General features: G+C 45.2%; 1 protein-coding gene across 7 annotated transcripts in view; it reads left to right on the forward strand.

The window, feature by feature from the left end:
* The first annotated feature begins 577 nt into the window (after positions 1-577).
* MKX (mohawk homeobox) overlaps positions 578-22,767 on the forward strand; it is a 50,036-nt gene continuing 27,846 nt past the window's right edge. For 5 of the 7 annotated variants that reach the window (XM_074534411.1, XM_074534493.1, XM_074534500.1 and 2 more), the window contains exons 1-5: positions 578-735; positions 967-1,213; positions 3,204-3,363; positions 11,532-11,685; positions 12,901-13,236. In XM_074534411.1, coding sequence (XP_074390512.1) covers positions 1,032-1,213; positions 3,204-3,363; positions 11,532-11,685; positions 12,901-13,236 — 832 coding nt within the window. In that variant the 5' untranslated portion in view covers positions 578-735; positions 967-1,031. Of the gene's footprint in view, positions 736-844; positions 1,214-2,474; positions 2,624-3,203; positions 3,364-11,531; positions 11,686-12,900; positions 13,237-22,767 lie in introns of those variants that run through there. The other 2 variants (XM_074534467.1, XM_074534486.1) reach the window with 2 other exon arrangements.

Genomic DNA, 22,767 nt, shown 5'->3' on the forward strand with positions numbered 1-22,767 from the left:
GGGAGCCCGCCCGGGATGCTGAAGACAGCGGGCCGTCTCCCGGCTTGGACTGCAGGCTAATTTGCAGCCCTTGGGTTTATAGAGGGGACACACGACTCACAAGAGAAGACGGGGAAGCGTGGTGGGAGATGGTTCCTGGCAGGGCATCATTACACACCGGTGTTAACGAGTGGCACGCGGCTGTGGCTACGCCCCGCTCCCCGACGGGGGTCTCTCCCGCGGTCAGCGTGACACCAGCCGGTGTCCTCAGCCGCCGCCTTCCCCGGGAGCTCCCCCATCCCGACGGTGAGCTGCCCAGCCGTGCACCGCCGCACCCTCAGATGCCCCTTGCCGGACTCCTCCCGCCCCTCCACGCAGCGCCCCTCGATGCCGCTGTCCCGGGCGGAGCCGTGCCCCGGCTGGGGCTCCGGGGTCCCCAGGCCAGCTGTGACTCCCCCAGCCATGGGGAGCGGCAGTCCCGACAGTGAGAGTGGCTGCGCGGCGGTTGTGCCTCCGGGCGCCGGCTCTGCGCATTTGGTGGTCGTTAAAAACAATTTGTTTCCCTCCCCGTTCGGGGAGGGGGAAGAGGAAAATCATTCCGGGGGAGGGGAAGGGAGGAAAAGGGAAGGGAAAAGGGGGGAAAAAAGGAGTGAGAGAGAGAGAGCAAGCGAGACAGAAACACCAAAGCCGACAGAAAACCCGCGCTCCGAACTGTTGCGACACAGAGCGAAGAGCGCGGCGGAGGCTGGCGGCGAGGTGCGAGCGGGAGCGAGCCGGGCCGTGGGAGCGGGCCGGGCCGAGGAAGCGGACCGGGGCTGGTGGGGGGGCCGTGGGAGCGGGCCGGGCCGTGGGAGGGGCGGGCTGCCTCCCCCCCTGTGGGTGGGCAGGCGGCGCCCGGTGCCTCCGCGCTGCCCCCCCGCCGGTCGCGCCGGGCGGGTCTCGGCGGTTCGGCGCGGCTGCCCGGTGACCGCTGCCGCCTCCCCGCAGCGCACAGCGAGCCCCCGCACCTCGGAGCCGGCGGCCAGCACGACGGCGGCCCCCAGCCCCCCACCATGAACACCATCGTCTTCAGCAAGCTCAGCGGCCAGGTGCTTTTCGAGGAGGACGCCAAGGAGCGGGAGCGGAGCGGCCGGTCCTACGTGGGGGTGGTGGAGGGCCCGCACCACGCCGAGGTGCTGCTCCCCGACAGCCCGTCCATCAAGGAGAGCCTCAGCCTGCGCAACCGGCGGACGGGGTATGCCGTGCGCTCGTCTCCGCGCCGCGCACCGGCTCCGGGGGCGGCCCTGCGCTCGCGGCCGCCGCGTCGCCGATTTGGGGTTGCGAGATGGGTTTCTAGCTGGGTCTTTGCCCGCGGCCCCGGGTTCGTATTTTCTGGGATTCTCATTCCACAGCTGTGGTTGGAAATTCCGGCAATAGGTGATGCAGGGGCGTCCGACCGGGCTGGAATATACCAGACAGAGCGCTCCTGTCCGGCTGTGCTTGACCTCCCCCTCTGCCTCTGAACAGAAACAAACCGGGAACACCGGGGCTCCACCGGCTCGTTCGGGCGCTTTATGTGATTAAAGTCTCCAAAACGGAGGCGCCAGGCGGGACGTGTGAGACCCGGGGGCCGGGGCGGCGGCGCGGCCGATCCCCGCGGGCAGTGCCGTGGCAGCGGGGCCGGGGCGGCGGGCACGGCGCGGCCCCGGCACTTGTTCCGCCGTTCCGCGGGCTCGCAACGCGCCGAGCGAACGGGCGGGAAGGAGCTGCGCTGTCCGTGCGTTCACGGGGATGGCGTTTAGATCGGACTGCCAGTCGGGGGCTCGAAAACGTGATATGAGGATCGGGTTTGCTAAAACGGCAGCTGAAGCTAAGCCGCCCGAAGCCGATTTTGGGGTTGTTTTTTTTTTGGTTTGTTGTTTTTTGCGGGGGTCAGAGTTTTGGGGTTTTTTGGTGCCGGAACAGGTGAAATTGAAGGTGATGAGAGGACGTGCGAGCTCTGGCGTATTGACAGCCGTAGCTCGGAGGGTTGAACTGGCGTGCGCTGACCAGACATTTCGGGTCAGCGCTACAAAGTAAAGCTCGAGGAGCGCAGTCAGGCGGCTGCGAAACCGCGGAGTCCGGGGGAGATGCTTGTGCTGACCAATTTCTGCCGTAGCTATTGCATCAGCTCGCAGTTTTACCGGCGCTGCTGGCCCACGGGACGCAGGTGTGTGTTGTGTCACCGGGATGTTGCTGCGGCCGATCCCGGGGCAGCCTCGGGACCCGGGAGGCGGCGGCGAGGCCCAGCCCGGCCCCGGGGCGCCCCCTGCCGCCGGCAGCGGCACCAGCGCCGCCCGAGCCCCCTCCGCCCGCAGCGCTGCCGCCGGCCCCAGCCCGCCGCCGGGCTTGCCTTACCACTCCTCCGATGCTGTTCACTCACTTTTTATTGTAGGCTTTTATTTACAAAGGGACTCTTTTTTTTTCTTTTTTCTTTTTTTTTTTTTTTAACGGAACCCCGTTTTCGTTCCCCCGGCATTCGCTGTTACTCGGCAGGCGCGGGGCTTTGCGGGCTGCCGCGCGTCGCTGCCGGCGGCATTAGGAGCGGCATGCCGGCTCCTCCAGGAGCACCGCTCGCCGCTGGCTCCGAGGGGGGAAATGATCCAGGAGCTGCTCAGTGCCGCGGGTAACTCTTGAGCATCAGTGGGAAATAAACCCGGGCGGGGGAATCAGGCTGGGCTGGCCCGGGGTAACGCGCACCGCAGCTGCGGGATGCGCGGCTGCTGACCCGTGCGAGGTGCGGCCTGGCCGCGCTGGAAAGCCCCTCTGTAGACAGACCGGCCATACTCCGGTCGGGTGCCGTGCACCGAAAACATCGGGACACAGCCCTGGGCCCGCTGAAATCCCCGCGGGGCCGCTGCCGGGGCCCGCCGCATCACCGCGGCCATTCACCAGCTCCGAGTCCGCTCGCCCAGACCCTACTCGGGGAGTTCGGGGAGCTGCTGGCATCACCTTCTCTTGCGCTGTCGTCCGGGCCAAGGGTTGCGGGTGTGGAGATCCCCGAGCACCCCGCGAGGACGGGGCTCGGCTTCTCCGGGAGGGCGCAGCCGGGGCTGGGTCCCCCCTCGGACGGGGCGCATCCACCGCGCCGAGCTGGGGAGCCCGGGGCAGGCGGGCAGGGCACGGGCAGCAGGCTGAGAGCAGCGGGCAGCGGGCAGCTGTCCCCCCGCTCCGCTCCGCTCCTCAGTGCCCCTTCTCCGCGGCAGGGCGCGGCAGAGCGGCGGGAAGGTGCGGCACAAGCGGCAGGCGCTGCAGGACATGGCGCGGCCGCTCAAGCAGTGGCTCTACAAGCACCGCGACAACCCGTACCCCACCAAGACGGAGAAGATTCTGCTGGCCCTCGGCTCCCAGATGACCCTGGTGCAGGTAAGGAAGGGAACCCCTTGTCCCCACCTCTAAAAACCGCTCCGAGGCGTTTCATGGACGGGAGGCATGGGGACAGCAGCATCTGCCAAAGCTCCTCTGAGAGCTGTGCTGGGTATGGGGGAGCATCGGTGCAGCCAGCAAAAGTGGGGTCCTGTGCACATCCTTCTTCCACTCTCCCCTGGGCTCCCCACCCCAGCAGGACTGGCTCTCTCAAACAAGAATTGCCATGGCTGGAGAACTGCTAAAGACAATCAGCAAAAAGTGTGTGCTTGCACTCCTAGGAACAGATGCTCTCATCCTTTCATCTCATTCATAAATACGATGAAAATATTTTTGCTTAGTCTTTAAAAATTCTCAAGTAAAAAATATCAGTCATGGGAGAATTAAGCACAGAATAGAAATTGCTGAGGAAATTTCAGGGAGCTACTCTTCCCTTTTGAAAAGGAGGTAGGATGGAAACTGTTCTATTGTTCTAATGATAATTGTCATCACCTGTTGCAGAGACATCAGTGTTACCATATACACTGTGTGCACTGGCTCAGCACACACACTCTTGCAGGAATGATCATTGTAATATAGTTAGACATGGGGAGTAATTGTTTTGCTCTCAGGTAATTCTGCCCTGAAGTGCCTGGCAGTTTTCTTGCTGTAAGAGGCATAAATTTTGCTGCAAATGTTTATAAATCTCACTTCTTTGTTCTCTTTGCCATCTGGTACTCTACTGAAATATGTGGTTAAATGCTATCAGTTGCCAAGTGATGCTATCTCAGGTCTGGATGCTGCAAAGATTTATGCATTGTGAATAATCTAATTTCCTTACTGCAAGCTACTGCTAGGTGTGTAAAATGAAACCCATGTGTTTGCAGGATTGGGTCTTCATCACTCTGCCTAACACATTATGTGTCACTTTGCAAAGAGCACAAAGAGATCAAAGCAACCCAAAGTATTAGAAAAAAACAGGTGGTAATTCAGCTTTATTATTTTGAGTGCCCCTTCAAAAAAAAACCCTGTACTATGAACTTCAGTTCTAGCAATGGCAAAATGGGAAATTTTTACATTTCAGTACCTCACTATGAAACTATTGCACTAGGAAAAACACTATAGCTTTGACAAAAATAATATTAATGTCTCAGAAAATGCCAGTTATAACTGGAAGATATAGTTAAAACAACTTCTCTTGCTTTTAAAAAATATACATGAAAGGTTTAAACTATGATTACATAAACACTATCCCTTCAATGGCACAATTCAATAGGAGTATTTTATTGGACTATGGTTCTTAGAATACCCCTGCATTTTTACATGAGATTTAAAACATATATTCAGAATATGTGTTGGGACACTTTCACATTAGTGACATCTTGAGGAGTTCTGCTGTTCTTTTGAAAATGCCTTGGAATGAACAGCGAAGGGAGAAGAGCTGGTGGGGTTTTCCAGGATTTCTCTCTGGCAGCTTTGATAAATCCTGATGGGGATAAGGAGTGTTAGCCTTTATAAAAGCATCAAGTGAGCCATGGCCACTTCTTCACAGAGTTTTATGATCTACATAAAGTGTAGAATAAAATTAAAAAGATTCAGGGAGAGCTGCTTTTAGCTCTGTTAGACCCGTGACTCTAGTGGATTTACGCTGAAGCTGAATTTGACCAGTTTTGTTCTATGAGCTGTAATATTTGAAAGAACTGTGCAAACAGGCATATCTATCTTCATTTACAGAAGCACAACATCAAAGAGAAATCCCAGGTGTTTTTTTCATCTTTTTGTGCAATGCTCTTTTAATCCAGGAATTTGATAGCATCTGTATGAGATGTAAATACATATGTCTGGCACCAGCAGCAATTCCTGAGCCACAAAGAGCTCAACAACACACTCTACACCCTACTTTTTGGATGGTCAAAAAGAACAAGACTGTAATTCAGTTCAAAATTTTTGTTCTCTAAGAGTGAGAGAGAGCATGGCAGGGTGTGCTCCCAGTCACGCTGGGTACATCTGAAACAGCTTTCCTGAAGGCTGTGCTCTTTCAGACAAGTGGCATAACCAAGAGCAGGTTTGGGACTGGGCTGTGGGTCTGTTGGAAAACTTTGCTTCTGTCTCAGGAGGGGCACTTTGCAAAAGCATCAACCAGCATAAACAACAATTTATAGGGTTGCCTATAAATTGTTTTTCTAATCTAGTAATATTGTTGGTCATCATTGGAGAACGAGGAATCAGTGTATGATGTTTCCTCTGGGTTAAACACCTTCACCTTTGCTGACCTTTCTCATATTTCCTACACTTTTTACATTTCTCAGTGTTGTCCCGTGGTGTTTGCTCCCACAGTTTTCCCCTCCTGTGGAGGCTGCTGTCTGCTGACAGCTGCTGCCTCTCCCCAGCATCCTCACGTTCTGACATCTTGTCGTCACAAGCCGTAGGAAAGGCAAAAGATACTGCTGAACATCCCTTTGGTTTTCTGAGTTTCTGACAAAATCCCATTTAGGGAATGAATGGTTGGTGTGTTTTTTTGTTTTTCACCTGGCTGACGAGCTTGGAAAAGGTCTTCAGCCGCTGCCTGGAAGATGATGATGGTCGCAGTAATTTTGATCATACAGATGTAATACTCTCCTCCCTGTGCTTTGATCATAGTCTCCTCCCTGTGCTTTTCTTTCATCTAATAAACCTTATTCCAGTATGTACCATCTATCCAAAGGAGCTTTTTTCAGGACCATGGCATAGATAAAACCAATTCTGTGAGACAAAGAGGTGAACATCCAGTCCTGGCTTTTTTACTTTTGTTATAAGAACAAAATAATGACATGCTAATGGCTAATAACTTTTGTATCTGCATGTCAAATCCTCCACAGCTTTATTTTCATTAGTTTTTCTATCACTCAGTTGGCTGATTTTAAATTAATTTGTTCTACTTTACTAATACTTTGGCCTATCCTACTGTTCCTGGGTGCAGTGGGACAGCGAGGGGACTGTTCCAGATGCATGTCCAACTGCAGTGCTGAAGAAAAGTCAGACTCTTTCAAGGAGGCAGGATTTTGCAGGAATCATAAATCATCTTGTTTCTTAAGTAGTAGTAGCAAAACCTGGGGCAAATTCTGGGCTGACTTACTCCTGTGCAGGCCAACAAGGTCTTTGGGAGTCCTCAAGGCAAATGTTATTGCAGATTTCAGTCCAGCAGTCCAAAGTTTTCTACTTCCACAACTGCCAAAGCAGGAAACCAAAAAAGCAATATAGTTTGAAAAGGCATTTTATATTTTACTCCAATTAGATTCCAATTCAGAATCCAATAACTTGTCCTATTAATATGCTACATTTTCATTTGTATTATTACCATAGTGTTTGATTTATTTTATTTTAAATTTTGGTTTAGATGTTCTTGTGAAATAATAAAGAAAAATGGCAGTATACTCCTTCCAGAAAGAAATACGAATGTGTGTATTGTTGGAAAGAAGGTTTTTCAATACAAAGATTTGTATATCAGTCATGTGCTGCTATGGATTTAATAATGTTCAGATTTATAAAGGTGTATCTGGATTACTGGAGGAGGTGAATCACTTGATGTCTGTTCTCTTTCTGAAAGTTTGGCTGCTGTTAAGCATTGAAGCAGAACAAATTACAATAAAATTGAAGATGTGTCTTCAGAAGTAAAGCCAGAGGGTCAATATTTCATGATGCTGATATAAGTACCTGATGCTCTTAGAGAAAAACTGAACTGCTGTAAAATAATGAATGCTGGAAAGCACATCTATTATCGTTCCCCTTGGGTTTTGTCTTTTTACTTCTCAAAGAACTACAGGATTGTTACTTCACAAGAATAGTGAGTTTCATCATGTGTTTTTTCAAGATACTTCTTGGGAGGTTTATGTGACAAAGACTTCCCCACTGGCTTTTATTTAAATAATTTTTTTGTTGTGGTTTTTTTTTTATTATTTTTGGAGATCACAGTAGCACAGCTTGGGACCATGGGAAAGGTTGGATGTTTTTTGGCAGCTTTGGTTGTTTCTTTTTGTAATGGTTTAGGTAAGTGTGTTGCAAACTGGCACTCTTTGTGAGTGGGACCTACAGCAGTGGACAGGCAGGTTTTTAAAGACCACATGGATAGACAATGTAAGATTTGGGGCTGGTTGAAATGAGAGGAAAACCTGTTGTTGTCTTGGAAGGAGGCAGGGGGTGGTCAGGGTGAGCGTGCTGCCTGGTCCAGCCTGTGGCCTGCAGCCTGTTCCAGCCCACACACCTGGAGGCTGTGACAGTGACAGAGGTGCTGACTGCCATGATGTCTTAGAAATCAGTATTTTCCAGCAACATGCACCAGTGCCCAAAAGCTGGAAAGCAGCTAGAGATCACCCCATCATAGATTAAGCCCAAAAATCTCTTAAATGGATTTGACTAACTTTCCTTTCTTCCAAGGCTTTAATGGGCCTTGTTGTAATTGCATTTGGGATAAGAGTTCCTAGAGTGAGTTTGCTGCTTCTTGCTTTAGTTAAAGTTTTCTCTTCTAAAAGTGGACTGGAGGTTCTTTCACAATGATAGAGTAATTTAGTTTGGAAAATACCTTCATAATCATTGAGTCCAACCATTAACCCAGCACTGGCAAGTCCACTGCTAAACCACGTCCCTAAGCACCCTGTCTACATTTCTTTTAAATACCTCCAGGGACAGCAACTCAACCGTGGTAACTTTCACTGGGCAGCCTGTTCCAGTGCCTGGCAATCCTTTCTGTAAAGAATTTTTTCCTGGTATCCAATCTAAACCTCCCCTTATTGAATTAATTTCCTCTTGTCCTATCACTTGTCACTTGGTAGAACAGACTGACCCCCCACCTACAACCTCCTTTCAGGTTATTGTAAAGAGCAATAACATCTTCCCTGAGCCTTCTTTTCTCCAGGTGAAACCCCCGCAGATCCCTCAGCTGTTCCTCATCAGGCTTGTGCTCCAGACCTTTCCCCAGCTCTATTGTCCTTCCCTGGACTCTATCCAGGACCTCAATGTCCTTCCTGAATTGAGAGGCCCAGAACTAGACCCAGCACTCAAGTTGCAGCCTCACCAGTGCTAAGCACAAGGGTACAATCACTGCCCTGGTCCTGCTGGCCACATGTTATGGTCCAGTTCTTAGAATTGTTAGAAATGCCTCTGCCTGAATTAAGAGGCAAACCAGATCTTATGCCAAAGGGTTGCAGTCTCTGACACCACACTATTGCTGATCCAGGCCAGGATGCCAGTGGCTTTCTTGGCCACCTGGACACTCACTGGCTCATGTTCAGCTGATGTCAACCAGCACCCTCAGATCCTTTTCCAGCAGGAATCTTTCCATTCCCCCAGCCTGTGGCACTGCAGGGGTTGTTGTGACCCAGGGCAGGCACTTGGCCTTGTAGAGCCCCTTGCAGCTGGCCTTGGCCCATGGATCCAGCCTGTCCAGATCCATTGTGGAGCCTTCCTGCCCTCCAGCAGAGCAATACTCCCACCCAGTTTGGTATCTCTGCACACTGACTGAGGGTGCCCTCCATCCCCTCATCTAGATTAATGATAAAGCTGATAAAGTGACCAGGTGGATGTAGCTCCATTCACCACTATTCTCTGAGCCTAGACACCCAAACTGGTTTTTGCCCAGCAAAGAGCACACCCATCCAAGCCATGGACAGCCAGCTTCCCCAGGAGATGCTGTGGAAAATGGTGTCAAAGGTTTTACTGATGTCCAGGTAGACACATCCACAGCCTCATCAGCTAAGTGGGTCACCCTGTCATAGATGAAGATCAGGTTGCTCAAGCAGAACCTGCCTTTCACAAATCCTTGCTGGCTGGGTCTGATCCCCTGATTGCCTTGTTTGTGTTGTGTGATGGCACTTAAAATCATCTGCTCCATAAAGAGCAGGAGGACAAGATGCAAGGTATTTATGTCATTATGAAATAATGATCAAATACTACTATTCCCTTCTCTCACAGCAGAAGACTTAAAATATGACTCATCTTTTCATATTGATATGCAGAAAGCAAAGCAATGGCATGGGAAGAATGAGCCCAAAATAAACCAAGAGTACCATGCAGAAATCACTCCTTCTAAATTTAATTGCTTTTATGTATGAATCACACTAATACTACCCTATCTTTTCTGTAAATGGCACTTCACTGATGAAAAATTTCAATATGTAATAGAATTAAGCATAATGAAATCTTTATTGTGAGAGGTTGGAGAGCTGTCAGTTTGGTAAAATGCTACAGTAACTGCAATCCTGTTGATTGGGACACTGGATTGATTCATCTCCGCTGTTAAATACTTGATTTCAGAATTACACTGTCATGCAGCAGGTGACTGCTGCTTCAGCATTGGTATGGTATGACTTTGCTAACAGCATTAGAAAGTGCATGGATTCCAGCCCATCCTATCTCATTTACTGTAAAAACTACTGTGTAAATATGAAGATTACAGGCAAGTAGCCTCAGAAGAGAATTAGAATTACTTTGCCAGCTAGAGTTTTGGTTTTCTAACCTGTCATAGTAAACTACATGGCTTGTAAAGTTACGTGTTTGCCATCTGAGCACTGATCCAGTGCTCACCGTATTTTCAGTGGAACCCTGTTCCATGTAAACGTGATTTTAATTCAAATCAAAGTGACAGGCATAAGGCACCACTGCTAAGTTCTAGCTGGGATTCTGAACTGAAGCTTTGCTTTTTCTTTAGGCACATAGTGTTTATTTTTCTCATAATCACTTTAGAAGAGATTATTGATCCAGAATAATTAGACAGATACTTCTGTGTGATTTATACAGTAACCTTAGCTACAACAGACAGATGACAGAACTAGGGACAAAATCCAACACTAAGGTCTACAATTTGGCTCTCTGTTAGGTGGGGTAGCATGTATTGATAAAACCTGTATGAATTGCTTTGCAGGTTGAAGTAAATTAAATGGTGATCGTTCCCAGGTCAGAATATGACAACAGCAGTCTGGCTTTCTCTTTGTGTGTGTTCACAACACAAAGATGTGAACAGGGCTGTGGACTGCTAACATTCTTTACATTCTCCTTTGCAAGTGATGCTACTCTGCCTCCTCTTGCAGAGGTCATGTCAAAATGCACTTACTCCTGCCAGGGTTAATTAGTACTTTGAAAACCTTATTTATCATTTAGCAAGTATCATTAGAATGTAGGTCACTTGCCTCTGCTCTTGCTCATAGTAAAGACAGAGTTCTCAGGATTTTCTATTTTCTGTCTTTTTAAATTCCAGTAGAATCAAGGCCAGCATTTGCTCAGGTGTGCTTTCATGCAAAGTCGCTGCAAGTACATGCATCCCATTTGGTGGTTTAATTAGCACTGCTGGCACTGAAGAGTAGACCGTGCCTTTTTGCTCATTCAGTGCCTAAAACACTGTGAAATACTTGTGTTTGAGCCTGACTTTGTAATGAGCCTGTGTGCTAGAGGGATACCAACATGAATCCATTTTGCTAAGTCAAACTCTAGAAAATGCTTTGAAGTTGGCAAGGAAGACAAAACAGGGTATTGTTTAGTAGTCACATAGTCACCTTGTGAGGAATTGCATCTTTACCATACTTTAAACTGTTCACTACAAAAAGAGTTTGTAAAATCAGCTTCTCTATAGAGCAAATGGTGGATTTCTGCAGTGAGTCAAAGTACCTTGTACTCTGTGTAAAACTTTCCTGATGCCCACGGCTTGTCAGACTAAGAGTTCTGTTAAAGTGAAGGGAGAATTTGGGGCCTTCATATATATATGTGTATATAAAAAACAAGGGCTTTTATATATACAAATTTAGAATGTCTTTTCTGTTCAATAGCTTTATTGTAGCCTATATAAATATCAAAGGAAATTCCCGAATACTAGATATTAGTTTAGGATATTTAGGAAGTTGGTAATATGTTAAAGGTTCATATTAAAAATTCAGGGGTTTATCTTTAAAATTTAAAAAAAATTAATATAAAACTGGTATTTGGGACATCTTAATTGAAACCTTGTGATAATGTGGTTTTGCTAACACTTGGGAAGGGTGGGAAGCCTGAAATTGCCTTCCTGTATGAGATTCCCGCTCTGCTCAGTGGTAATTTCATGGACTTCTCTTCATATTTCTCTTATTTGTGGTCCCCTTGAAGCATACATAAAACTCTTGAGGGCTCTATGGATTGGTGGATTTGCCTCATTTTCAAGGGAAGCTAATGGACACGTTTGTGTGCAGGTCTCAAACTGGTTTGCCAACGCAAGACGTCGCCTGAAGAACACTGTCAGGCAGCCAGACCTGAGCTGGGCCTTGCGAATAAAACTGTACAACAAATATGTTCAGGGAAATGCTGAGAGACTCAGCGTCAGCAGCGATGACTCCTGCTCTGAAGGTTTGTTGATGCTCTTTTATCAATTTTAAGCAGAGTAAAATATATTTAGAAAGTATTAGACACCTTAAGTTAGCTCTAGTTTTTAATCACAAATACCACCAGTGGATCTGCCTTTATTGTTTTTGTGAATTAGGTGCCTCTTTTGGCTCCCTACTACTGTGCAGCCTTGCAAAGCAGGATTGTGTAAGTTGTTAGAGGTGGAAATCTGGTTGTGTGTTATTATTTTTCATTGTTGTTAGAAAGAGAATTGTTTGTTCATTACATTCTACAAGCCCATTCCTTTAGTCTGCATTAAAGGAAAAAATTGATTACATTTGTTGGTATAAGGAAATGAGAAATCACTTGGCTGTTACTTTCCTTTGTGGAAGGGCTATAGCAATATACATCATTAAAGGGTTGATTAGTGGGGCATCTTAGATGGTAAACTGAATATTACTGTTATTTATTTGATGTATTTTGCTAGCAGCTGTTTTACATAAAGGATGTACTGGAACTCTCTTTCTTACTCAAATTAACAAAAGCAGGAATTTTTTTTAAGTATCCTGTATTTTTAATAGAATTCTTCTATTAATTCTGTCTGTGAGTGCTTTTTTTAGACAGTTGTGACATGGAGATACAATGACAGGAACAAATCCTACAGAACATTGTCAGAAATCTGTATGTGAATTTTTAGAAGAGTATGTCTCGATCTGTACTCAATTTTAAATATCTTTGTTCCAATTTCAGTCTGTACTCACATTTCTTGAAAAAATGTGGGAATGTACTCACATTTCTACTCACTTCCCTTGAAAAGATTGCTTGCAGAACAATTAAAAGAGTACAGTTTAAGCAAATGTACCTAAATATTCTGCAGTGTTGAGGCAAACCAAATTTCAAGTTATGATAGTAATAATTCAGCCTATTCACACGGCTTTTTAAATGCTTATTGAGTTAGGGCACTTTCCATTTTTTTCTACCTGTCTTGTGTTACTCATGAACAAATTAGACTCAAAGACTTTTCTATAGCTAATTAATTTAGAATACCTGGAACATCTGAGAATCATGGGAACTACTATGAGCAATGTGTGAACAGAAGAAAATGAAAATCAGTGTCTAATGCTGAAGTTACTGTCTAGTTTCAGTTACATTTATCACAATTCAAAACATGGAGAGAAAGCCTCATGTTAAATATTAAGTACTCAATGTATTACTGTATCTTTGTTCTTTTGTTTTCAGATGGAGAAAATCCTCCAAGAAACCATATGAATGAAGGGGGATATAACAAAGCAGTTCACCACACTGTGATTAAAACTGAAAGCTCAGTAATAAAAACAGGAGTGAGACCAGAAGCAGGTGCCAATGAGGATTACGTGTCACCCCCCAAATACAAAAGCAGCTTACTGAATCGGTACCTAAATGACTCATTGAGACACGTCATGGCTACTAATGCAGCTATGATGGAAAAAACAAGGCAAAGGAATCATTCTGGTTCATTTAGTTCCAATGAATTTGAGGAAGAACTAGTGTCTCCATCATCATCAGAGACAGAAGGCAATTTTGTCTATCGGACAGGTAAGGGATATTTTTCTGCATGATTCCTATTACAGACATCTTCTGTAGACATTGGCCCCTGGATTAAGTGTCATCTGATTGTGCCTTTTATGAGACTTCTGTCCATCCTGTCATATCACAGTGGATAATTCCTGTCCATCTTCTTGCTTGAGAGTGAATTACTCCTGCCCATCCTCTCGTATCAGAGTGGATAAATCCTGTCCACCCTTTCATTTCTGGAGAAGTTCTACCTGCAGTATTGGAGTTAAGTGCTGTTATTGACTGCTAATGAAGCTGGTTTGCTTTTCAAATGGAGCAATGGGAATAATTTTTGAAATTACACTTACAGGCCACTTTTTGTCAGCACTAAGATGAGCCTAAGGAAGGAGAAAGCTCTTGCGTATTCTATTACAATAACACTAGAGGACTGAAGTTCTCCAGGGCCACAGCTGGGAGGAGGAAGAGGGCTTTGAAATTTGGGCTGTTTGTGACACTTACATGAGTCATATTTCCTTCAGGGGAGTGCATGTGAGCACCTTCCCCTGTTGCACAGCACCTTTCTGTCCTCAGAGTGCCTTGCCCAGTATGTGACCCTTTGGTGCTCACGCTTCTCTTAGGGATACAGGCATTAGTGAAGGCTCATTTCTGCATCACTCTCCAGAGCTAAGGGGCCACAGACTTTGCCATTAAATACCTTGTCTTCCTGTTTTTTGAAGGGTTACACATAGTTTATTATTTTAATTTTACCAATAAAAACATACAAGCATGATATAATGTCATCCACTGTGTTACCAGTCAGAGCAAGGCACATGGGACTGCCTGGTTCATGCCAATAAATTGCTGTAAATCAGGGCAAGATCAGGACTTGCTTAAATTCCCATGAGTCGGGGGTACTGGAAGGCTCCTCTTGTGAAACTTCTGTATTTCTTTGGGACATAAATTAAAAAAAAAATTAATTTTGGAAAATATGAAGTTTTGCACCCCAGTCTCTGAAGGTCTCCACCAGTGTCTCAGGATTTTGACTCATTGCAGCAGCCCCTTTTGTTGTCCTGGGCCTTTCTTGGCAGGTTATTCTGCCAGGGACCACCCTGAGGAAAGCATCACTTTAGGGATGGATATTGCTGAAAAGTACTGGAGGATTTTGCAGTAAAGTTAATACAGATTTAGATTTTGCACTTGGTTCCCCTTGGCTTCCTTGGCAGGCAGTTTCAGGTGCCTTTGCAACTTCTCCAGTTTGCAGCCTTTGCTCTCTCTTTTCTGGCACATTTCCTGGGGGGGGGGGGTTTGTTCATATGGAGGGGCCACAAGGCTGAGTTCTGTTGGGGGGGATTAGGAGGATGTTTGTGTGTGCAGGCTGTTGGGAATGACCAGAGAATGAGAGGGGACCCTGTAGAGAAATGGGGTCTCATGGAGAGAAAGAATAGTGCATGCTCAGTTAATAAGTTTCAAAATAAACTCTCTCTGCTTGTGTTTTTTTTTCTTTTTTCTGAACATACCAAATGCATTTGGTCTGCATTATAAGTATATTGTCTGCCAAGCTTTATTTTTAAGTGAAAAATTACTCAAGAGCAGATGCAGAAGCTCAGATATATAAACTTCTGTTTTTCTGTACTTTATACCATAACCTAAAAATGGATGCAATGACTTTCTAAAATTTATAATAAATTTGCTACTGGATTAAGTTCTTTTTGACAAATTTCAAGTTGTGCTGAAAAATATGGTCATTAATGTGAAGGCTGAGGGCGGCACACTGTAACTGTGTAAATTCACCAGCTGTGCTGGAATGACTAAAAACTAGTATACTTGTCCTTAAAGTTCCTGAGTGACATTCCTGGAACCCCTCTTGAGATTGTATTTAATTCAGTTCCTAAATATCTTCCTTCATATTTTCACATTTTTTGAGAACAGACCAGCAGCTCTTAGGATATAGTTTTATTGGTTTTGCACTTTGAAAGCAGACAAGCAGTATATAGAAAGAAAAAAAGATCATATATATACACATGATATACATAAGACAAATATATATACATTACTTTTTTACTGTATCATTGCTATATATGTGTGAACATTCAGGAAATACAGGTACAAATAGGCTTTTTTCACTTACAAGATTACAGTCCCATTAATGATTTTCTGATGTTACACATGCAGGAATTAAACTTTTCATGAAGAAAGCATATATTTTCAAGGTATTTTTCATTTATGAAAATTACCTTCAAATAGATGAAATTATCCACATGATTGTTAGGTAGGGAGAGATAAATAAGGATTATATGCTTTTAAAATGTTTTCTCTTTGTAATTTGAATACCTGGGTTGGCAATTCCCAGCGCAGTACAGTATTAGATCTGTATCTGTGTTTTCCCTAAAATACCTGTAATACATTTGGGCTAAGCAAATAATGGGTATGGCTGACTTTATCACTCTTACCCTCCTGAAAGTGGCAAGTGTGTTTTGAAGTGAGATATCACCACTTACAAGAAGTTCCACACTGCAATTTTTTGTAGCACAAAACAGCTGATTTTTAACACAAAGGAGCTGTTGCAGGATTGTCAAGTCCCTACTAGACGTTTTAATTTATGAAGACATTTTAATCAGCATTTCAAAAAGCACAGAGTGAAAACTGATTGATGTTTTATTTTTGAGAAATGTTTGGCAAGGTCATTGTGCCTGTAAGGATGGGAAGTCGCTGGAGTTTAAACTAATTCTCTGTTGTGCTTTCCTGGAAAGGCAACTTTTTGTAGCAGATCAGAAGTAAGAAATCATCCTCGCCCTGGCTTGTGATTAGGGGCTGGACCGTGATTTCAGGTACATCAGTGTGTCTGGAGCTGGTTTTTTTTGTGTGCCTAGTGCTGGGGTCAGCGTGGCCACGCGTGTCCCGACAGCCTGCGCCAAATTACCGGTGCATGCGTGCAGCGTCCAATAACAAAAACAAGAAATTGCAGTTTAAAGTTTATAAGGAAAACGGGTTGTAGAGGTTCCCATTTCAGTCATTAACATGCTTATAAACACGGGACCATATGCTACTCCGGCTTCATGCAACTGGGAAATCCCACATAAAGATCAAGGACAGGCTGTATAACTGACTGTCGGCAGAGCAGCCTCATTTATACCTCCGTGCAATTACCGTGAGCTCACGGGCAGCAGTTTCGGTGCTGGGGCAGGAGCAGCAAATCCTAAGCGGAGCCCTGGCAGGTGCCGTGCCCGCACTGCTGTGCCCCATGCCCGCAGCCCTGGTGGGTGCAGTGCCCACACTGCCCTGCCCCATGCCCGCAGCCCTGGTGGGTGCAGTGCCCACACTGCTCTGCCCATGCCCAGAGCCCTGATGAGTGCAGTGCCCAAACTGCCCTGCCCATGCCTGCAGCCCTGATGGGTGCAATGCCCACAGTGCCCTGCCCCATGCCCGCAGCCCTGGCGGGTGCAGTGCCCACACTGCTCTGCCCCATGCCTGGAGCCCTGATGGGTGCAGTGCCCACACTGTCCTGCCCCATGCCCGCACTGCTCTGCCCATGCCCGCAGCCCTGGTGGGTGCAGTGCCCACAGTGCCCTGCCCCATGCCCAGGGAGCTGGAGCTGCTGCAGGAGGCAGCACGGGCGGACAGTGCCGGCAGCCTGGGGAAGAGCGGCTGTCACAGGTATGGAACAGCCTTCCCAAGCCTGTCTGTTGTAAGCTGATATTCCTATCTATATAACAGGACACTAGTGTGTTCACTTAAAGCAGAAAATTTCAGTTCAAATCAATCCTGGTGCAAGTATAATATGTAAGTATAGATAATTGTTCAAATATGCATCTTAAGCTGATGACTGAAAGGCTCGGTTCAGTGTTTTTGTTTAGTGAAAAAGCCATGTTGGAGAACTGGTTTTCACTAACTTCTTGGCATGCAGTCACTCACAGCGGGTTCTCTGTGTGACAGGAATAAGTGAAAGCAGACTTGTCTACCCGTATTTGTTGTACAAATGCATGCAGAAATAACAGTCTTGACTGCAACAAGCACTCCAGAAATCTACAAGGAAAAGATCTAATGTTTGTAGTGAAGCTGAATATTAATCTAAAGAGGCAATGTCAGTCTTTGGTTTACGGATCACTAAAATGCTGACTTTTCTGTAATCAAGCTGCAGTGCTCCCTGAGTGCCCTATTGTCAGTCACCTGCAGAAACAAAATGTTCTGCATCGCTGTAGCACAAGGAAATGAAAACTCCCAGTTTTCTGGGATATTGTTGTCTAGTGAAGGAAAGGAAAAATTAAAACAAGAGAAAAAGAGACGAAATGGCAGGACAGGGAGTCCTTTTTCTGTAGGCAGATTTTTTCATTGATTTCTCTTTATATGTTACTTAGCACAGTAGAAAAGCCAGAACAAATAAAAACAGTGAGGAAGCTCAAGACTTGCAGGGCTGGAAAAGAGGGTGGTTTTAAACAAGCACTTGAATGACTGGCCGATTTTTGAAGATGTTTGATCTCTATTTTTAAACATTTATACTCAGGAGTGTGCTCTGTTTCTGATGTTTTCATTACTACGGACTTTTTCTTTCCTCTTGCCTTTCTTTCTTTCTTTCCTTTGGATCCTGCAAAGTTGGTGATTTTTGAAGCACTATCCTGGGTCATTTATTGCAGCACACTGAGCACCTCTGATGAGACCCTCATCACTCTGCAGGATCAGGGCCATATTCCTACAGAGCACTTGAATGTAAGGGTGTAGCCATGCACAGAACTACTGTAGAGAGACACAAACTGCAGAACTGTGATTTTGTGTGGTCCTTGCCAACTTTTCCTCGCAATTTAACATTTTTAGAAATTAACATGTAATTTAAAAATAAGCCATAAAATTTGAAAGCATAATATGAACACAATGGAACCTGTTTTCAGAAACAACTCAAGGGACCTACAAAAACTGCTCACAGCAGTGACTTTTGCAAGTTGGATCTAAACGGTGCTGGAAACTTTGGGGATACTTTGAAATAAATGGCAACCTGGGAAAGCTGAAGGAGGTCTTTTTTGCAGATCCTAATATCATCCAGAAGTGAAATGTAAAAGGTGAATGTCAAGTATAGTATTAAATGCACGCAGCAGCATAACTGCAATTTGAAGGTTACAATTTAAGATCGAATTTCTGCAGGAATTTTATTATTACATGACCTGATTCGTCTACTAAAATAGCATGGAATTGAGAATTGAGGAGAAGATTGTGTTTAATTTACTGTTCTGTTGTTTTTTCTAAAGAAAGAATAAAAGGAAATGGCTTTACTGCACGGGAAGCGTCAGGTTTAATATACCAGATGTGATAGCCCAAACCTGAGAGCTTTAAAGATCCCACCCGTTCCCTGCTAGTTTGGTTCACTTATTGCATTTCTTTCAGTTCAAGCACCAACAATCAAATAAGCTGGTTTTTTAGTTTTCTTTAGTTTCTTGATTTCTCAGTGCTTGAGCTGCAAGGGGAATGGGTCAGGATTTTCTCCACATGACCCCAAAAACCAGTGCTTTATCAAAACTGAATCTTTTATTGTGGGAAGGTAGCAGTTCCAACCTCTCTCAAGTAGAATGGAGGAAGAGAGCCCTGGGTGGGCTGGGAACAGCCAGAGCTGGGGCAGAGCACTGTCCCAAAGGCCTGGGCACGCAGGGACTGCCAGCCAGCAAGGGAGAGCTTTGCCTGGAGCCAGCCCTGCTGAGAGGGGAGGCAGCACTCGGGCAGTGCAGTTTTCCTGTGCCACTTCTCTCCACTCCGTTCTTTCATTGGAAATGAGAGTATTTGTTTTCTCACAGGTGCTGGATGCAAAAACTGTGCATTCTTGGTTTATCTGTTTGTTTTCAGATGCAAAAGGTTATGAATGTTTAAGGCTTTTTTCCCTGTTTAAACCCAAAATATTAACGATTCCCACCTCTATGCAGATAAGGTGTGCTTCAAAGAGCAGCATATTTGTGCCTGTTCTATAACCCAGGTATAATTGCTGAGGAGACCCCACAGATTAGAGGTGGACTGTAGGCAAATCTTTTGGTTTTGCTTCTGTTGATGTCATGGCAAATTTTCCACATGCTTCAGTAAAAATTGTCTTGAGCCCCTTATTGGCTGCAGAGGATTTTCTTCAAATCAGCTTGCCTCAGAGCAGCATGTGTCAGGACTCCTGACAGCTTTATCATTGTAGGGAATGGGATGTTCCTGCATGAATGATTTGAAATGGAAAAGATTACAACATTTGACCAAAAAATCAGAGAAGGTACCAAAAAAATCAGGGCAGCAGCCATGTTTCCATAGCCACAGGCTGTTGCTGCCTGTGCTGGTGTAGCAAGCCCGCCTTTGTTTCTCCAAGACCATTAAAATTTTCCCAATGCAAATATTCACAGCAGTGGCCAAAAAGCATCAGATCCCTGTGCTTGCCCAAGACCTCTCTCAGACATGGCAGGAAAAATGTGTGGTACTGTCACCAATCTCTAACAACTATATTTTATTCTATTTTAATGCTCCTCTTTAGACTTAGTCAATGCTCCAGGCCTCAGGAAGGGCTGTTCTCTGGCAAGCCTTAGGCTGCATTCATTTAGTGAAGGTGTTTTCAAAGAGAAAAACGTATTTATCCCCATTTTCCCATTGTTCCGAATGTCTTCAGAATTATGCTTGGTTTTAAAGCCTGGGGCCAGCCAAAATGTGAATGTTTCAGGAAATTATGTGCATGGAAAAGCACATAGTCATAAATCAGACTGTTTTCCAGTTTTAGCTCTAGACTGCATGGTTAGTAATGAATATAATAGGGAAATTAGTTAGAAAATTAGCAGTTAATTTAGGGATATTTAAAGAGTGTGTGAAACTACAGCTTGGGAAAACTCATTTAGTGAAATGGATGTGATTCCTTCTCTCCTTCCACTGCGTGAGCAGGATTTTCCCCAGTAGCCAAATTTGCGTGCAGATCTCTTGCAGCAGACACACCAGGCTCTCGTGCTGCCTTGCCATGTTCTGCCCTGATTCAGGGGTAACTCAGCCTTGCAAACATCAGCCAGCTGCAGCCACTGCTGCAGAAAGGAACACTGCTCAGAGAGGAGGGCAGAGTGGGGCTCAGGGGAGACAATGAGATAAATGAGCCATGCAGCAGCTGCAGCAGAGCAACAGAAAGCCCTGGGTGCTGCAGCCCTGGTGCAAGGAGCAGGGGCAGAGCAGGGCAGCACCAGGCAGGAGCAGTGGTTTGCATCCCAGGGATGTCTCCATAGCCTCACTCTGCCTTGGTGTGCATGCAGAGGGGCCCTGGCACTGCTGCTGTCCCCCAGAATGCTTGTGAAGGCACAAAGGAGGGTGTGTCTGCTCTGCCCCTTATCCAGGAAATCCAGCAGCAAAGTGTGAGTATCATCTGTTTTTGCCAAAGGGCAGATGTATGCCAATGATCTTTAAAAATATGGCATGATTTTATACTTGGAATAGCAAAACAGAGGAATAAAACACAGAGGCAGAGATGTGTGCTGTCACCTCATCAGAAGTGGCTCAGAAATCACACACAACTTTATAACAGTGATGGGGTAGCACCTCTGAGCAGACAAAGCCATGGCTGGAGGCACATCACTGGGTTGTGAGCAGGACTTGTGCTGGCTCCAGCCCTGAGTTGTGCCTGTTCTGCTCTCAGGGCTCTTGTGGCACTGCAGCTGACTCTGCTCCTGCACCAAGACATCTGCTCATGACACCTGCATGAAGAAAGAGAAACGACAGGGACAAACCTCTTTATTGCCCAGTGGATTACTTTTACATATGAAATCTATAATTTCCATCATGAGTAACCACTGCCTTACTTACATACTAATCTCTGTGCAGTGCAAGGAAGTGTGACCAGGCGGGGACAGGCTGCAGACAAGGCAGGCACAGGCGAGACAGGGTAGGAGCAGAAGGGGAAAAAAGGGCTGGACTTTTCACATTCTGGCTGGGGCAGTAAACTTAAAGGAATGGCAAGCCCATAAAAGTTTCACTTCTTTCTGGAAAAACATCTGAATTGAAACTTCACACCTGGCATGAGTTTTCTGCATGTCCCAGCCTCCTTCCGCCGCTGCTGGGGAGAAATAATGCGACTTTGGGTAAATCCTGGTGGATTCTGCTCGTAGTGCAGACTGTCCCTCGTGCAGTGTTGGTTACCTTGCTGCTGTTCATGTTGCTGTAGTTAAGGTTGTACCTGTGTTTCAATTAGAACCCTTTTAATCTGCAAATTTATGACCCAGCTGTAAAAATTCAATCCAGACTGAAACTTGGCATGAACAGCGTTCACTCTTCCATCTGTGGAAGGGATTTAAGCAGGTACATCCCAGTAATAACCATCTGAGTTAGGCTTGTAAATTTGGAGCATGATGACTGGTGAAAAAAACTGTGAGCTTCTCAGTGGTCCTGGAGTCTGAAATATTTTATGCCTGTGGTGAAACTAATGAAAAACCAGCTTGTTTGTATTCAGTCATATAGCTGTAAATAAAGAAAATGGTTTGGGTCTCTCTGTGTTTGCTCACATGCACAAACACATGCATTTTCCTTATCGTGGCAAGATTTTTATATGAGTGGCAAACACTTGAAACTCTCCAGTCTCGTGCACCAAAGCAGTGTTTGATGATTCTCAAGAAGTTAAGAAATTGTATTTGTGCTGGTGCAAATGGTAAAATTTATCTATTGATTGTAATAGAAAAAATTAGGGAAATAAGAAGACATTTTTTTTCTTGGATTTTTTTCTTTTGGATGAGTTTTTTAAAAACTTTTCTTAAAATACTGTAAAAATGGATGCAGTATTGAACTGCAAAATTAGTTTTATTCACCATTGCTTCCTCTCATTTTAATTTTCTTTTCTAAAAAGCTACACAGTGAACATGCCTGACGATATAAACTAGTGATCTTATCTGATCCAGCAAATCCTATTTCCCTTTGCAGGTTTGTGGGTTTTAAAAGTAATTCTGTAATTTGAAAAAAAAAAACAACAACCCTCCTATATGTATTTAACTGAACATTTTTAGGTCATTTGTCCGTAATGTGAATAACAGAAACATAATGATGAAAGCAGTTTAGTGAGACCAGGCTTCTGATATTCCATGTGTACTCACAGAGAAGATTTTGGGAGGGTTTTGACACAGTTTGAGAAGTGAAGGGATATCTGCATGGAATAATGCTGGGCTGTGGATAAATTTGTACAGAGCAATTCAGAAACTGTCAGGAACCTGTAGGTATTGTTTGTGAATGAGAGTTTTATCAGCTTGAAGGAGAAAGGGGAGTGCATTTAAAAACACCTGTTCTACAAAACCTTGTCTAGTGTTCATCTGTAGAGTTCAATTTCAATTATTCAGAAAACCAGATTTTGATTCAGTGATATTAAATCCGTTTCACTACAGACTTAAAAATTTGGGTATGAGATAAAGAGACAGATGTGGAAATTACCAGTGATTACTAAAGACCTGTTGAGGTCTTTTATGCTTTATGGCATTAAATTGGCATCAAATCACCACTTTAGATCTGCTAAAGGAGAAATATGTCCTAACAGCAAAAGCATGCAAAAGGCTTGTATAAGTGAGTTTTATGTGAGCTAAAAAAAAAAGGACCAGGAGTTTTTTAAAGCAG

The sequence above is a fragment of the Zonotrichia albicollis genome, chromosome 1, assembly GCF_047830755.1.
Source record: "Zonotrichia albicollis isolate bZonAlb1 chromosome 1, bZonAlb1.hap1, whole genome shotgun sequence".
NCBI lineage: Eukaryota > Metazoa > Chordata > Aves > Passeriformes > Passerellidae > Zonotrichia > Zonotrichia albicollis.